The following is a 16,066-nucleotide window of genomic DNA, read 5'->3' on the forward strand; positions in this document are numbered from 1 at the left end:
CACGGCACGCAGAGTACACGGCACACAGAGTACACGCAGAGTACACGGCACGCAGAGTACACGCAGAGTACACGGCACACGCAGAGTACACGGCACACGCAGAGTACACGCAGAGTACACGGCACACAGAGTACACGCAGAGTACACGGCACACGCAGAGTACACGGCACACGCAGAGTACACGCAGAGTACACGGCACACGCAGAGTACACGGCACACGCAGAGTACACGGCACACGCAGAGTACACGGCACACGCAGAGTACACGCAGAGTACACGGCACACGCAGAGTACACGGCACACGCAGAGTACACGCAGAGTACACGGCACACGCAGAGTACACGGCACACGCAGAGTACACGGCACACGCAGAGTACACGCAGAGTACACGGCACACGCAGAGTACACGGCACACGCAGAGTACACGGCACACGCAGAGTACACGCAGAGTACACGGCACGCAGAGTACACGCAGAGTACACGGCACGCAGAGTACACGGCACACGCAGAATACACGCAGAGTACACGGCACGCAGAGTACACGCAGAGTACACGGCACGCAGAGTACACGCAGAGTACACGGCACACGCAGACGCTCTGTGAGTCATCCCGCAGACGCTCCGAGCGGTTCAATGAGCGCCTCGGGCGGCACGGTCCGTGGGGGGGGGCCCGGTGAGCGACCCACGCCACGCTCCGCTCTGCGTGGCGGAGCGTGGTAACCTCGGGTCGCCCTGCCTTCCCGGTGAGGAGGAGGAGGAGGAGGAAGAGGAGGAGGTGTAGGAGGAGGAGGCGGAGGGATTCGTCTTCAGAAGCCGAATTCACAAACAGCGGCGACCGCTCCCGCCGCTCGGCAGCCGGGTCACGACCTCTCGTCGTGGCGCGCGACTCCTCTGTGTGACACGCGGTGACTGGGTGTGTGTGTGTGTTGTCACGAGGTGTTACGGGTGTGTGTTGTGTAGTAGTGTGTGTGGTGTGTGTGGTGAGGTGTGCAGTGTGTATGTGGCGGTGTGCGTGTTGTGGTGTGTGTGTGTGGTGGTGTGCGGTTCGTGTGACCGTGTGGTGTGCGGTGTGTGTGTGGCGGTGTGCGGTGTGTGCGTGGCGGTGTGCGGTGCGTGTGTGTGTGGCGGTGTGCAGTGTGTGTGGGGTGGTGTGCGGTGTGTGTGTAGCGGTGTGTGTGGGGTGGTGTGCGGTGTATATGGGGTGGTATGTGGTGTGTGGCGGTGTGCGGTGTGTGTGTATGGTGATGTGCGGTGTGTGTGGTGCGTTGTCGTGTGGTCTGTGTGGTATGTGTGGTGTGTGTGGTGGTGTGTCGTGTGGTAGTGTGCGGTGTGTGTGTGCTGATGTGCGGTGTGTGTGGCGTCGTGTGGCGTGCAGTGTGTGTTTGGTGGTGGGTGGTGTGTGTGTGGCGGTGTCTGTGGTTGTGCAGTGTGTTGTGTGGTTGCTTGTGGTGGTATGCGGTGTGTGTGGTGTTCTGTCAACATGGCTCAGCACCGTTGCCCGACCTCTGCGCGCCGCACGAGCGACGTCACCACTTGCCCCTCTGGCCAGCCGACCTCTCCGGGGTCCAGCAGGGGGTGTGCGTGCCGCTCGCTCGGCTCGAGTCGGTCGTGGCGGCGGCCGCGTGGCCACGGAGCCCGCGGCACGCACGATGAATTGAGCGCTCATCCGTGTACGGTGGGGTGGGGGGGGTGCGTCGAGGGCGCCCGGACGGTTCGGGGAGGGGCGCCGTCCTTCCGTTGTCGTACCGACGACGTTCGCGCGTGGCCGGAGGGGGCCCACGGTCAGGCGGGCCGCACCGATCGGCCCCCCCCGGTAGCAGCAGCGGCCAAGCTCGTTGACAAGTCCCCCTCCTGCGGTCGCCGCCGTCGATGGCAAAACACAGCCGCCGCGCCGTGCTGCGACCACGCAACTTTGCGCCGCCCGAACCGTGAACATTAAGGGGGGCGCATCTGCCGTTCGCAAACTCTCAGACAAAGCAATTGGGTGGACAATGAGGGACGTGACCCCAAGGGCGACGTGGCCACGAGTCCCAGGCCTTGGAACGTATCGCGCCGGCCTTCCCACCGCCAGCTGTCCCCGTCACAGGGAAGATGAAGAATGGCCGCCCCGCCCCCCCCCCCCACGATGCCAGCGGCGGCCGCCCTGCTGCCCGTGAAGCTGCTGCGGTGGAGCCGCTTCTCCGTCGCGCCGGCTGCGGGTCCCCTCCCGCTCGTCACGCGGCGCACGCTGAACGAGTCCGGTGCCGCCGGGCCGGCCCGGCCGTGGCCGCTGCGAGCCGTGTCACGTGTGGGCGGCGCCCGCCGCCGTTTGGCTCGTCGAGTCGAAGGCTCCGTGGCTCTCGGTGCGTGTCCACCACGGCGCCCATCCCCGTAACGAGCTCCGTGTGTTTGTGCGCGGCAGCCACGGAGACCGGCCAGGACTTCTGTCCCATGTTCTTCACGCACGATCGCGCCATGGAGGAGATGTTCTGCGTCTGCATCCAATTGCTCAACAAGACTTGGAAGGAGATGAGGGCGACGTCGGAGGACTTTGGGAAGGTAAGGACTCGCTCGCTCGCTCACTCGCTGGCTCGCTGACTCCCTGGCTCACGCTATTTGGCTGCGAGATGTGTGGTTATGTGGTGCGACGTGCAATGCCTTTGTTTTCAAACATTCACGCGCGTTCTTCATTCGCAACTGTCGGTAATCCGCATCGTTAAACCCCCCCACTCGACGCACGCAGCACCAGCGCACCACCGCCGAAATGCACGCCACCGTTCGTGTCCGGCGTGAGCCGATACGGCGGCGGCGGCGCGTGTTGTGACGTGGCCGAGGAAGGACAGATGGGGGTAGGGGTGGGGGGTAGGGTTAGGGAGGGTGGGTGGCAATGGGGGTCGGGGTAGAAGCCCCTGGGGTACAGGGGTGTTCCAGCAGCACGGCACTGCCAGACGCCACTGATGGTGATCGTGGGCGACGGGAGCGGAGCGGCAGGATGTGTGGAGGGCCGGGGGGTGGGGGTGAACGTGGGGGTGAATGTGGGGGGTCATAGGAAGGAGACGTGGGTATGAAGGGGGGGCCAATCCCAGCCTAAGTGACAAGCTGCCACTCCAGAACGATTTACCCACAGTCGTGGGGGGGGGGGGGGCTTGTGTGATGTGGGGGGCTGTGGAAGGCCCCCCCAGCCCCCACCGAGGACGCGCTGTCAGGCCGCGGTGGAGCCGTGTGGGATGGGGGACCTCACTGATTGTAACGATCACCTGTTATTAATATCGCAAATTGGGCTCTTTTAGAACGCACAATTGGGTCACTGTTCCTGTGAGCGTGGGAGGACAGCTGGCTCAGAAGCTCCTGTGCCAAGGCGCTGCGGTGTCTTCGCTTCCGTGTGTGGGCTGATGTGTCGGTGCTTGATGTGTCAGGGGCTGATGTGTCGGTGCTTGATGTTTAAGTGCTTGATGTGTCAGGGGCTGATGTGTCAGTGCTTGATGTGTCAGGGGCCGATGTGTCAGTGCTTGATGTGGTGGTAGCGACTGATGTGTCAGGGGCTGATGTGACATTGAGGTCTTTAACCTGGATAGAATAAATCTGTGAACACACGAGACAAAGGGCCCCCTTACCGCCTTAACAGACTGTTGGGGCAAGTGCTGTTAGCGGGTAGCACCTATGAAGGCCGGCAGGACACACGAGGGGATCGGTGGCCGGGTTCGTGGCGCAGCGCGGTAACCACTGCACCATCGCTCCCCGTCCATGAACAAACGCGCACATATACACGCATGCACACACGCACCCTTCCGTTGTGCGTGCGTGTGGGGTATGGTTTTACGCTCACGTGTGCGTTCCTCCTCGTGTTGGTCGAGTATTGTGTCAAACTCTCATTCGTCTCTCGACGGGCGTGTGTTGTTGTGTGGTGGGGGGGGGTAGTGACGGTTAGCGCTACGTTGCGTTACGAACCCAGCGACCCGAGTTTGAGTTCCACTCACGGGCAACGCCAGTTGACGATTATCTAAACTAGTCCTGCACCTCCCCTAGGTCGACTCATCCTCAAATGAGTACCTGGTGCGGTGTGTAAACATTGCAACTAGGGATACAAAGGCGGCCGGGCGTGGTTCTGGCCACCTAACCCCTTGTGCGCCATGTCGGCCTTCATAGGTGCTGACTGACAGCACTTGCCCCAACAGGCTGTTAAGCCGATACTGGGGATGTTTGTACCGTACGCGTTTGTGTAGTGTGCGTGTGTGGTGTGTGCATGCGTGTGGTGTTTGCGTGTCTTTAGTGTGTGTGCTTGTAGTGTGCGTGTGTGGTGTGTGTGTGGTGTGTGTGTGTGTGGTGTGTGTGTGGCAGCCGTTCAGCTTTGAGCTCAATAATAATTTGAAAAACTCAGCGGGGGGTGGGGGGGTGCGGTGCGGTACACAGCCGACAGCCGTCACTCGAACCCCCGCAGAGCCCGCCACGCAGTGGGTGCGAATAGATGACAGTCACCACGACGACGATGACGACGCTGGGAGCGATGACGATGGCGATGGTCTCCAGAGCACAGCCAGGGACACGCCGTGCACCACGCCGATTGCGAGCGTTCGTGGCGATCGCGGTAGGGATGTCTCCGCGAGGGGCGGTCACGATGTCGTCCAGCTCGGCGCCGTCACTCGGTTCGGCGGCGCCAGCGACGTGGCGGTCCGTGGCGCGGCACGGTTTTGTCCGGACCGGTGCGGCGTGCCGCCGTGGTGCATCCGGACGTAGTGTGGTGCGGACCGTGCCGGCGAGACCTGGCAAGCCGTCGGGTGTCGGTGACGTTTGTTTCCGGTGTGACGTGGAGGTGGATGGATGTGCCGGTCGGAGCACGGCGTGGCACGGCGCGGCCGGTTCTGTCGCGGGGTGCTCGCGCCAGCAGGAACCGGCGAGCCGTGCTCGCCACCGCCGCACGTGCGTCCGCCCGGGCGCTCGCTCCGTCCATCCGTACGACTGCGCGGCATCGGCATTAATTACTCAGCTAATGGGCTCATTGGGATGCGCAGCCGAGTCTCGCCAGCCCGGCACGGAGACACAACCCACACCACCGCGATGACGCCTGCTCACACACGCGGTCAATGCCCACACTGCCAGGACAAAGATCCCCCATCTCGCTTTTAACAGACTGATAGGGCACGTGCTGTTGTGAGCACCTACTAAGGCCAGCACGACACACGCTAAGCCGCCTTTGTCTTCCCAATGCTGATGTTTCCACAGCACACCGGCTTCTCATTTAAGGCTGAGTTGACCTCGGGTATGCGCTAGACTGGTACGGATCTTGGCCGTAAGTGAGAATCGAACTGGTGCAGTGCACTAACCACTGCGCTTCTGGCCCCAAATAAAGATGCAGCAAAAGATCCCCGGTATAGCCTTAACAGCCTCTTGGGGAAAGTGCTGTTAGCCATCACCTATGAAGCGCGGCACAGCACACGAGGGGGTGGGTGGCCAGCACCACACCTGGCTGCCTTTGTCTCCCCAGTAGCGATGTTCACACACCGCACCGGGTACTCATTTTAGGCCGAGTCGACCGAGGGGAGGCCCAGGACCGGTTCAGATAATTGTCACCGGTGTTGGTCGTGAGCGGGAATTGAAACCGTGTCGCCGGGTTCGTAGCGTAGCATCGCGCTAACTGCTACACTACCGCTCCCCACAACACACACACTCGCAGACACACACACAGACACACTCACAGACACACTCACGCACACTCGCGCGTACGGTGTGTGAACATCGCCACTGGGGAGACAGAGGCGTCCCACCCCCTCGTGTGCCGTGGCAGCCTTAATAGGTGCTCGCTAACAGCACATGCCCGAACAGTCTGGCAATGGCTAGGCTGGGGGATGATTGTCTTAATGTGTGCGCGCTGTGAGGAGGTTAGGGAGGGTAATGTCTTCGTACTGCCACTGCGGTGGCGCTGTTGCCACACAGAGTGCGATGTCCATGATTGACATTCTCAATTAGGGCTCCGGTGACATTTCGTAATGAAAGTGTGGAGATCTAAATGAGCACTGGAGGCTGATCTGGCTCTGCCATCATCACCGCTCCTCGTGCGCAGGGGGCTGGCACCGTTCCGCATCGTCGTCATCAACCTTGGCCAATCCACTGCTGGATGAAGGCTTCCTCCCCAAGCCAACTCTGCCATCTCTTGCAATCACATTTCTCTCTGCTTCATTGCTGTACTTGGCGCAGGTAGGCATGGTTATCTTTTAGAGAGAGAGAGGGAGAGGTGGTCAGTCACAGGCAGAGGAGGTGAGGAAGGTCTTGAGCCTTGCACGCAGCACGGATGGCTGGTTGAAGGTAATTCCAGACGGCGGGGGCAGCAGAGGTGGCTGAGCGGAGCGCCCTCCGGCCTCCCCGCCGCGGGGCCGCGCGTGCCGCTTGGTGTCGTTCCCGTGCCGGAGTCGCGTCTCCTCCGTGCGCTTTCATCTGCGGCGTGGCGGCCGTCAGAGGCGCGCGTTTGAAATCCGCTTTTTGCCGTTCGTGACGTGGAGAGCGGGGCGACCCGCTGGGCTCGCTTTCATCGCTTGCACCCACGCACCCCTCTCCTCCGCGAAGCCCCGAATTGTAGACGTCTCGTATGGAGACCCATACTGTCATAGGGACCCATACGCTCACATCGGGAGCAATAAACTCTAAATATAAAGAGACTCATGAACTCACGTAGTCTAGACTCATCGACCCAGAAAGGGACCTATGCAGGGACCCAAACTCACGTGACCCCCGTATGGAGATCCATCGACTTGCATGGCTGGCTCGGGAGCCTTCAGCAGGTGCTCCCCGGAGCTGAACACTTCCCTCCCACGCACGCACGGCGCCTCTCCCTCCACATTAGGGTTGGGGGGGCGGGGGCAGGGAGGGAGGGAGGGAGAAGCGACGCGGTTTCAGCCCTCTCGTGCGATTGGAGTGCGGCCGTGGCGGCGGCGGTGGTGGTGCTCCCCGCGCTCGCACGGTGGGGATGTGGTGGGCGGAGGGATCGCGGTGGGGGCCGCTGGGGGCCGCTGGGTGACGCTCGCTCCGCCTGCGCGGGACTACCCCGTGGTCGCTGTTCTCAGATCGCGTTGCCCGTCCGCCTGTCCGCCCGCGAAGCCTCGCACCGCGTCCCGGCCGACAGCCATGGCCTCCCGGGGAGGTAAGCGCGGCCGTGGCGACGGCGGTCGTGTTTGCGGCCGCGGCGGTTGCCGTGGCGTCGCCGACGCCTAGCGCCCGCCCCGATTCGGTCGAGGGTTTTGTTTTTCTGTCGAGAGAATGAACGAGCGGCACAATGGCAACGGCCTCGGCGCGGCTCCCTGCGTCTCCTCCCTCCGCTCCCGGCGCCCAACGCGACGCTCGCCACCGAATGCGAGCACTACGCGAGAGACGAAACGAGGAGCGGACGAGTTCGTGCGTGCGTGTGCGTAAGTGCGTGCGCGTGCGTAAGTGCGTGTGCGAGCGCGTGCGTGCGCGAGCGAGTGCGTGCGTGTGTGCGCGCGCGTGTGTGCGCGCGCGTGCGTGCGTGCGTGCGCGCGCGTGCGTGCGTGTGTGTGCGTGCGTGCGTGCGTGTGAGTGCGTTTGTCGGTCGCTACGGCCGGTCAAGGGTTGAGGAGGGAGAAGTAAAAATCGCGAGCGCAGCAGCAGCAGGAGGAGGAACGCGCGAGCAGGTGGCGCGGAGGGAGCGGCGCTCTGGGGGGTCTGCGAGGCCGCCCCCCGGCAGACGGCCGGCGCCGCCCCCCTACCCCCCGCTCAGCCGCCACGGCGAGCGGCGGGGACGGCGCCGCTCGGCCATCGGCACGGGGGAGGGGGGGCGGCGAGGAGAGATGGAGAAGGGATGGGGATGAGAAGAGGGAGCGGTAGGAATGAGAGGATGGATAAGAAGGAGTTGGGGTAAGAGGTGGGATGGGAGAAAGATAAATTAATGGGAGGAAAAGAGAATGGATCGCAGTATGAGAAGAGTTGAGGAGGGATGGGATGAGGACTGATTAGCAGCGGAGAGAAGCGACGAGAAGTTGCATGAGAGATGGGAGGACAGGATTGGGAAGATTAATGGAAAGAGGCTTTGAGAGAGGGGGAGTGTGATGACGGAGGAGGGATGAGACGTGGAAAGGGATTAGGCTGAGATTAGGATGAATGTGCGTGTGGATGTGTACTGTAGCGGTGAGCGCTACGCTGCGCTACGAACCCGGCGACCCGAGTTGATTCCCGCTCACGGCCAACACCGGTGACGATTATCTGAACCGCTCTTGGGTCGACCCAGGTGCGGTGTGTAAACATCGCCGCTCGGGAGACAAAGGTGGCCGGGCGTGGTGCTGACCACCCACCTCCTCGTGTGCCGTGCCGGCCTTCACTGGTGCTCGCTAACAGCACTTGCCCCAATAGTCTGTTCAGGCTTTACGGGGTATCTTTGTCTTTGTTGGTACGTGTGGATGCTGTGGGGATGAGATCGTTGCTCGCAAGCGCTGAGCACAAATCCCTCGATGCATCGCGACCTGGCGGCTCCGTCCGATGGTTTTGCAACAAGCACCCCACCAATCGTGGAACAATGGAGCCGGGACAGAGACCACCGGCGGGGGGTTTGTGCCGCGGCCGCTCCGGCGCAACCCGGAGGAGCGAGCACGCGGCGAGCACGCGGCGAGCACGCGGCGAGCACGCGGCGAGCACGGCGAGCGATCTCCGTGTGTCCGTGTGTGTGCGCGCGTTCCCGTGGTGCGCACGTGTTTGTGTGCGCGCGCGCACACACGCGTACCCGTTAATCTGTGTCTGTACGTGCGTACGCCTCTGTTTACACACACGCGCACCCTCACGCACACGTGCCGGGCCACACCGCCGTGCTCGCTCGCAGCACTTGGCCCCGACAGCCCGTGTGGGCTACACGGGGGACCTTTGTCTGCGTGTGATCGATTCTTATTAGACGGATGGGAGGCAGGGGAGCTGCGTGGATTCACGGCGCCCGCGCGGGTGGAGCGGAGCGGCGAGCGGCCTCGCTCCCTCCCGCCTCTCCGCGTTGCCGCGTGGTGTGGGCGGGGGGGCGAGGGGCGGCGTCGTCGCGACTCTTCGTCTCGCGGGCGAGGGGCGCTCGGGAACGGTGGTGCAGGAAGCCACGGCACGGCTTGGTGCTGGGGTTTTTTTTTTATCCCGGCAGTTTCCACTTTTGAGATTTGCGTTTGGATATCGCCAACGTCGCGGTCGCTGCTGGGATTGTCCATCGGCGCCACACGACGTGCCGACCCGGCGCCCACGGGCCGCTCGCTGGAGCCCATTTGTTCCCGCTCGTCTTCACCTTTAAAGGTCGCGGAGCCTCGCGCAGATTCACACGCGTGTGCCAGTGCGCGCGTGTGTGAGGAGCAGGCACAGTAGGGGGCACACGTGGTACATTGGCCAGTCATCTCAGTCGGGCAACCCGTGGCACCTGGGTCTGCCCCGTGACCTCCCAGCGGGCGTTCGACACTTCACGTGGCCTTAGCGTGCACCTAGCCTGGCACAAGTACCGTGGTGACGTCACCACCACTTAGTGGCGAATGGCGGTTGTTGTTGTTGTGGGGAGCGGTAGTGTAGCAGTCAACGTGCCGCTGTACAAACCTGGTGATCCGAGTTCAATTCGCGCTCGCGGCCACCACCGGTGACGATTACCTGAACTGAACCTGGGCCTCTCCGAGGTTCACTCACATAAGTAGCGGTGCGGTGTGTAAACATCGGCACCAGGGGAGGAAAAAGCAGTAATCCTGGCCATCCACCCCCTCGTGTGCCATGCCGGCCTTCATAAGATGCTCGCTAACAGCACTTGCCCCAACAGTATATGAGAGATCTTCGTCTTTTGTGTGTGTGTCACCATGCGTGAACGCAAGCGTCCGTGTGTGCGTGTGTTCACGGGTGATTATCGTCGCGGTAAACAGCGACACCGGATTGCGAGCGTGATCCTTGACCTCCTGGGCCTTGTACCAGCAGCAGCAGCAGCGGCGCCGGCCAAGTGTCTGTGGAGGCGGAGACGGCCGAGCCCCCGGGGTCGTGCCCCCCCCCCCACCCTCCCCCCCCCCCCCCCCCCCCCCCGAGATAGCCAGTGCCGTCTCCTCGCGCGTGAATCACCGTTACGACCGTTTCGATTGTCGCAGAATTACGGCGCGACCCTCCTCGTCGGGTTACGGCGCTGGGACCGGGGTCCCGTGGTGGCGTGCGCCGTGGAGCCGTGGCGCGTTCAATCGAGCGCTATAACCACCGACCGCTTGCTGCGCCGGATCGAGCGGCGCCCTCGGACCCCGCCGCGGGTCGTGGCACGGCGCCCGTCCGCGGCGGTGCCGCTGTCGTGGGGTGACCCGTGACCTGGGTCGCTCGGCGGTCGGCAGGGCTGGCTCTGGGAACACGGCAGCAGCTGAAGCCTGTCGAGCCACGAGTTGCCATGGCGAGTAGAGTCGCACGGTTTGGTGGCAGAGAACTCTAGCCAACCAGATGCTCGCCTGAACCCTAGCCCTAGCACACCAGCCAATCGGTTACGAGCACTCACGGTGATTTCCTGCTCCTGTTTACAGCCCTGAGCCAGTGGTGGATATTCCACAATCCTATGACCGGGGCAAGTCTATCCATGTGACAACTCCTGTTAACTTCCGCACACAACAGGGTGTTTGATTTTATTAACCCTGGTGGGATGATGGGCTGAGTCAATCGCCAACCGAGATTTGAACTCGCAACCGCTTCCTCCCCCACCCGGCGTTTGCGTTCCGCACGAGCTGCGTGGTGCGCCCCGGGCTCGGCGAGCCACCGTGAGCCGCACTCAGCCGAGTGACTGATTTTAAATTTAGCATCATCTAGTGGGTAGCGAGCGGCTCCCTCCTCCGCTGTCTGCCCTGCACCCATCTCACCACGCTGTTAATCTGCTTTTCCATTACGAACTGCAAATTGCAGAGACGAGTGAGAGCGCAAGAGAGAGACAGAGAGAGAGAGCGGGAGAGAGAGACGGAGCTGGAGAGAGATTGAGAGAGAGACGAAGTGAGAGAGAGAGAGCGAGAGAGAGAGAGACGGAGTGAGAGAGAGAGAGAGAGAGCGGGAGTCTTCACTGTTGCATGGCAAATCGCCACTTTCTCGAGGCACCTCATTACGTTCTCCAATTTGGATCGGTCACAGACGTGGGGGGGTGAGAGATCTTCACCCGGGGGCCACGCGATGCCTGAGCCAGGGCTGGGGTGGACGGCGCTGGCGATGACGTAAGTGGCGTCGGTGTGTACCTCGTGCTAGCGTACGTGTGGATGGTGTCTGTGTGTGTGTGTAGGTAGGTATTGATGGTGTGTGTGTAGGTGTGGATGGTGTGTGTGTGTGTGTAGGTGTGGATGGTGTCTGTGTGTGTGTAGGTAGGTGTTGATGGTGTCTGTGTGTGTGTCAAGGCCTATGATACCATCATAGTAGGCCTGGGCTCTGGGTTGTTCTTCGTGCTTTCGGAGTCCCTGACCCTCTGCTCACGATCATTAAGGACCTTCATGATGGTCAGCGGGCCCGGGTAAAACTACGTGGCCGGGAGTCAGAGCCATTCCTTGTACACCTTGGGGTGCGACAGGGATGTCCTCTGGCTCCCACATTATTTAACATCTATTTCGACCGCGTAGTTCGTGAAGCCTTTGAAGGCTGTACCACAGGAATTTCCATCTGGTACAGATACAATGGGAGACTGATCGATGCCCAGGTGCGGCCAAGGGATTGCTCCCTATTGGTCAACCATGTTATGTATGCCGATCTGGTAATTGCTGCTCACTCAGAGGAGAAGTTGGAGGCGGTACTGCTGAAACTGGAGCGTGCCACTAAGAGATGGGGCCTTACCATCAGCCCTACCAAAACTAAGTACCTGCCTGGGTATTTTGTACTATCGGGCAACCCACCCCCACAACTCCCAATCGGTGATGGAGCAGCTGTGGAGAGAGTGGAGAGTTTCCCATACCTGGGCAGTGTGCTCATGACTGGCTCCAGTTTGACAGCAGAGGTCTTACTCAGAATCAGTCGAGCGGCATTATCTTTTCATCGGTTGCGTAACGCTATGTGGAAGCTACCTGGTCTGTCGCTCCGCACGAAGCTTCAAGTCTTCTCGGCCATGGTCATTCCCTCCCTTCTCTACACTTGCGAAACGTGGACCCCCCTAATGGAGCATCTTCGCCGATTGGAAACATTTAGGCTGGCCTGCCTATGATCCATCCTGGGTTTAACCAGGCTGGATTGTGTGAGGAGCTCACAAATCCTTGAAAGATCTGGGCAAAGTCCCATCGGTGAGCTCCTCCGGCAGGCAAGGCTGCGTTGGCTGGGTCATGTAGCCCGCATGCCCAATCACCGCATGCCTAAACAGCTTTTGTTCGGCCAGATAGAGGGGGCTAAACGGGCGCGGCACGGGCTAGAGAAGAGATGGAGTGATGTGGTACAGGAGGATGTGGAGCTGAGTGGACTTGCCGATGACAGGTACCAGCGGTGTCAAGATCGGCCACTGTGGAGGAGGCTCGTGAAAGACGCTGCTGGGCAGTTGGAGGCAGTCGCCCTCCAACAATAACGGAGGGCGGAGGAGCGACGCTCACAACAACCAGCGGAGCGCCGGGTGGCTAAAGGAAAGCCAGTTGGCACAGTAGGGGGCACAGGTGGTGCATCAGCCAGTCATCTCAGTCAGTTGACCCATGGCACCTGCTGGGTCTGACCCGTGACTTTCCAGCGGGCGTTCGACACTTCACGTGGCCTCCAGGTGCACATTGCCTGGCACAAGCATCGTGGTAATGTCACCGCCACTTAGTGGCCAATGGCGGTTGTTGTTGAATGGCGGTTGTTGTGTAGGTGTGGATGGTGCGTGTGTGTGTAGGTGTTGATGGTGTGTGTGTGTGTAGGTGTGGATGGTGTGTGTGTAGGTGTGGATGGTGTCTGTGTGTGTGTGTAGGTGTGGATGGTGTCTGTGTGTGTGTCAGTGTGGATGGTGTCTGTGTGTGCAGGTGTTGATGGTGCTTGTCTGTGCATTGAGGATACTTATGATGGTACTGGCGGTCATTTTTACGACGGTGTCGATGGTGCTGGTGTAAGTGTTGATAATGGCCGGAGGCGCCAGTGGTGGCGTTTGGCATACGCGTTGTCGTTTCCGAAGCTCGCGCAGATGCCGGTGCTTGTGTCGATCCTCGGGTGAGAGCACTGGTGCTGTCGACGGTGTCGGAGGCGAGGGTGATGATGCCGGTGCCGGTGGACCCCTGCCCAGGTGATGCAGGTGGTGCGTGAGCAGATCGTGCGAGCGCTCGTCGCGAGGCCCAAGTCTCTCGACCAGTTCCGCAACAAGCTGCAGTCGCTGAGCTACACGGAGATCCTGAAGATCCGCCAGACGGAGAGGATGAGCCAGGAGGAGGGCGACTCCCACACCGCGCCCATCGTGTCAGTTCCCCTCCACGCGACGCCCCCCGCCGCCAGCGGTCGCAACAAGGGGGGGGGGGGGATTTCACCGCACGCGTAGGGAGTGGTGGCGCAGTGGTAGCGCGCCCCGCTACGAAGCCGACGACCGGCTCGTGAATAAAGATAAGTGACATATTCTAACCGGTTCCATGCCTCGGTAGACTCAGCCTTGACTGAGGACCTGATGCCGTGGGTAGACATCACCGGTCGGAAGACAAAGACGGCCGAGCGAGTTACTCGCCACGCGACCCCCTCGTGCGCCGTGCAGAGGTTCACAGGTGCTCGCAAACAGCGCTTGCCCCGACAGTCTGTTCAGGCTGTACGGGGGAGCGTAGTCTGATTGCGTGCGGCTCTGAGCTTCCCTGCCCTGTGCTCTGCCCCCACTCCCGACCCCCCCCCCACGCTTCCCCCCAGGGAGCTCAGGGAGAAGCTGCAGCCGGAGATCTTGGACCTGATCAGGAAGCAGCGACTCAACCGGCTGTGTGAGGGGACGCTGTTCCGCAAGATCAGCAGCCGGCGCCGCCAAGGTGCAGCAGCCACACGGGACACCGGGACACAAGACGTGGGACACGAGACGTGGGACACGGGACATGAGACACGGGACATGAGACACGGGACATGAGACATGGGACACCGGACACGGGACGCGGTGGGACATGGGACGCGGGACACGGGACGCGATGGGACGTGGGACACGGTACATGAGACGCGGGACACGAGACGTGGGACACGGGACACGAGACGCGGAACATGGGACACGGGACGCGATGGGACGTGGGACACGGGACACGAGACACGGGACACGAGACGCGGAACATGGGACACGGGACGCGATGGGACGTGGGACACGGGACACGAGACGCGGGACACGAGACGTGGGACACGGGACACAGGACGCGGGACACGGGACACGTGCCATGGGACACAGGTGTGAACAGTGGCCTCAATCGAGGACCCCGGAACGCTGCGACTCTGTGATTGAAATCACCGCTCGAAATGACGACAAACCGCATCCCGACAGAGACGTTCGTACAGACAGAGAGTTATTGCTGCGCACCTCCGTGCGTCGTTCAACCTACGAGTTGCGGTACTAACGGCGCCGCCGCCGCCGCCGTGCGGTTCTGTCTCCCAGACAAGTACTGGTACTGCCGGCTCGCGCAGAACCACAAGGTGCTTCACTACGGCGACGTGGAGGAGGGGACGGGGGTTCCGTCTATCGAAGCCCTGCAGGAGAAACGTGAGTCTCGCTCCGGCGGCGTAACGCGAGTGAGGGGGGGCGGGGGGAGGGTAGGGGGGGCGCCACGGCTGAACACTCTCCGGTATCGTGGGGGGCAGCGGCGGCGGCTCGGTTCAAAATAAAAGCCACCGCGTAGAACGCAGGCGGCGTCATGTGTTCACTTCCCCCGGCGTGTTTGCCGAGCCTCCGAGTCGCTCACCCTCGATAAGTGAGGAGCGGCTTGTGATTAAACGCAGCGCCCATAACTACTATCCGTCCTCGGGCAATGGAGAGCGAGCCAATAAAATTCACACGCAGACCATTGGCCTGCTTCCCGCATCTGTTCCTCGACACGGACCACGGAACCATTTGTCGCGCATGCCGTTGGCCGCACGGCCTGCTGGGAGCGCGTATTGCAGCAAGCAAGAATGATTCAACCGTGCACCGGTTTCCACATTCGGCGTGTCGTCGGCTGGGACCTGCAAAATAAAGATTCGTATTTTTTAGATGTGGAGGGACCGATATGGGAAGGAGGGCATTGGTTTGCGTGTTTATCTTGGTTTACCGCGCGAGTTTTAAAACCGCAAGGCGATTTTGTCACCGAACGATCGAGAGTGGCGGCGCAACGCGGAGTTTCTCGCGATGACGCCGCCCTCGTCGCACGTGGATTCCGCAGTGGCCATCGTCGACGTGAAGGCGGTGGTGACAGGGAAGGACTGCCCCCACCTCAAGGATAAGAGCACCCAGAGGCAGAACAAGGTACAGCGCGCCACACCGCCGCCACCGCGAGGGGTCCCTCGTCACACACACGCACTTCGGCTTGCACGCGTCCCGCGGTGTCCACGTGGTGTTCACGTGGTGTCCACGTGGTGTTCACGTGGTGTTCACGTGGTGCCCACGTGGTGTTCACGTGGTGATCACGTTGTGTTCACGTCGTGTCAACATGGCGATCACGTGGTGTCCACGCGGTGTCCACGTGGTGTTCACGTGGTGTTCACGTTGTGTTCACGTTGTGTTCACGTGGTGTTCACGTGGTGTTCACGTGGTGATCACGTGGTGATCACGTGGTGTTCACGTGGTGTTCACGTTGTGTTCACGTTGTGTTCACGTGGTGTCCACGTGGTGTTCACGTGGTGTTCACGTGGTGTTCACGTTGTGTTCACGTTGTGTTCACGTCGTGTCACCGTGGCGATCACTCCGTGTTCACGTGGTGTTCACGTGGTGTCCACGTGGTGATCACGTGGTGTCCACGTGGTGTTCACGTGTGCCATGCGTTGCTCACAGGAGATGCAGGACCTGGCGTTCTCCATCCTCCACGACCCCGACGAGGCCCTCAACTTCATCGCCCCCAACAAGTACGAGGTGAGCGCCGCGCCATCCACCCATTCGTCGTTCACGAACAACGAGCGCAGAACCGGCTGGAGCGTGTGGCACGCACTCGGTCGCCGCCCCGCTCCCGGAAAATCTCAACGTGTCCTGGGCTTCCCCTAGGTCCAATCGGCCTCAAA

At 61.5% G+C, this 16,066-nt stretch overlaps 1 protein-coding gene across 6 annotated transcripts in view; it reads left to right on the forward strand.

Moving 5' to 3' along the window:
* Positions 1 to 16,066, forward strand: part of LOC144723215 (engulfment and cell motility protein 1-like) — a 37,961-nt gene that overhangs the window by 20,210 nt on the left and 1,685 nt on the right. For 5 of the 6 annotated variants that reach the window (XM_078601760.1, XM_078601762.1, XM_078601763.1 and 2 more), the window contains 6 exons: positions 2,400 to 2,536; positions 13,155 to 13,324; positions 13,757 to 13,869; positions 14,475 to 14,579; positions 15,235 to 15,317; positions 15,843 to 15,920. In XM_078601760.1, coding sequence (XP_078457886.1) covers positions 2,400 to 2,536; positions 13,155 to 13,324; positions 13,757 to 13,869; positions 14,475 to 14,579; positions 15,235 to 15,317; positions 15,843 to 15,920 — 686 coding nt within the window. The remainder of the gene's footprint in view (positions 1 to 2,399; positions 2,537 to 13,154; positions 13,325 to 13,756; positions 13,870 to 14,474; positions 14,580 to 15,234; positions 15,318 to 15,842; positions 15,921 to 16,066) is intronic. The other variant, XM_078601765.1, reaches the window with a different exon arrangement.

The sequence above is a fragment of the Lampetra planeri genome, chromosome 17 (genome assembly GCF_965212315.1).
Source record: "Lampetra planeri chromosome 17, kcLamPlan1.2.h2, whole genome shotgun sequence".
NCBI lineage: Eukaryota > Metazoa > Chordata > Hyperoartia > Petromyzontiformes > Petromyzontidae > Lampetra > Lampetra planeri.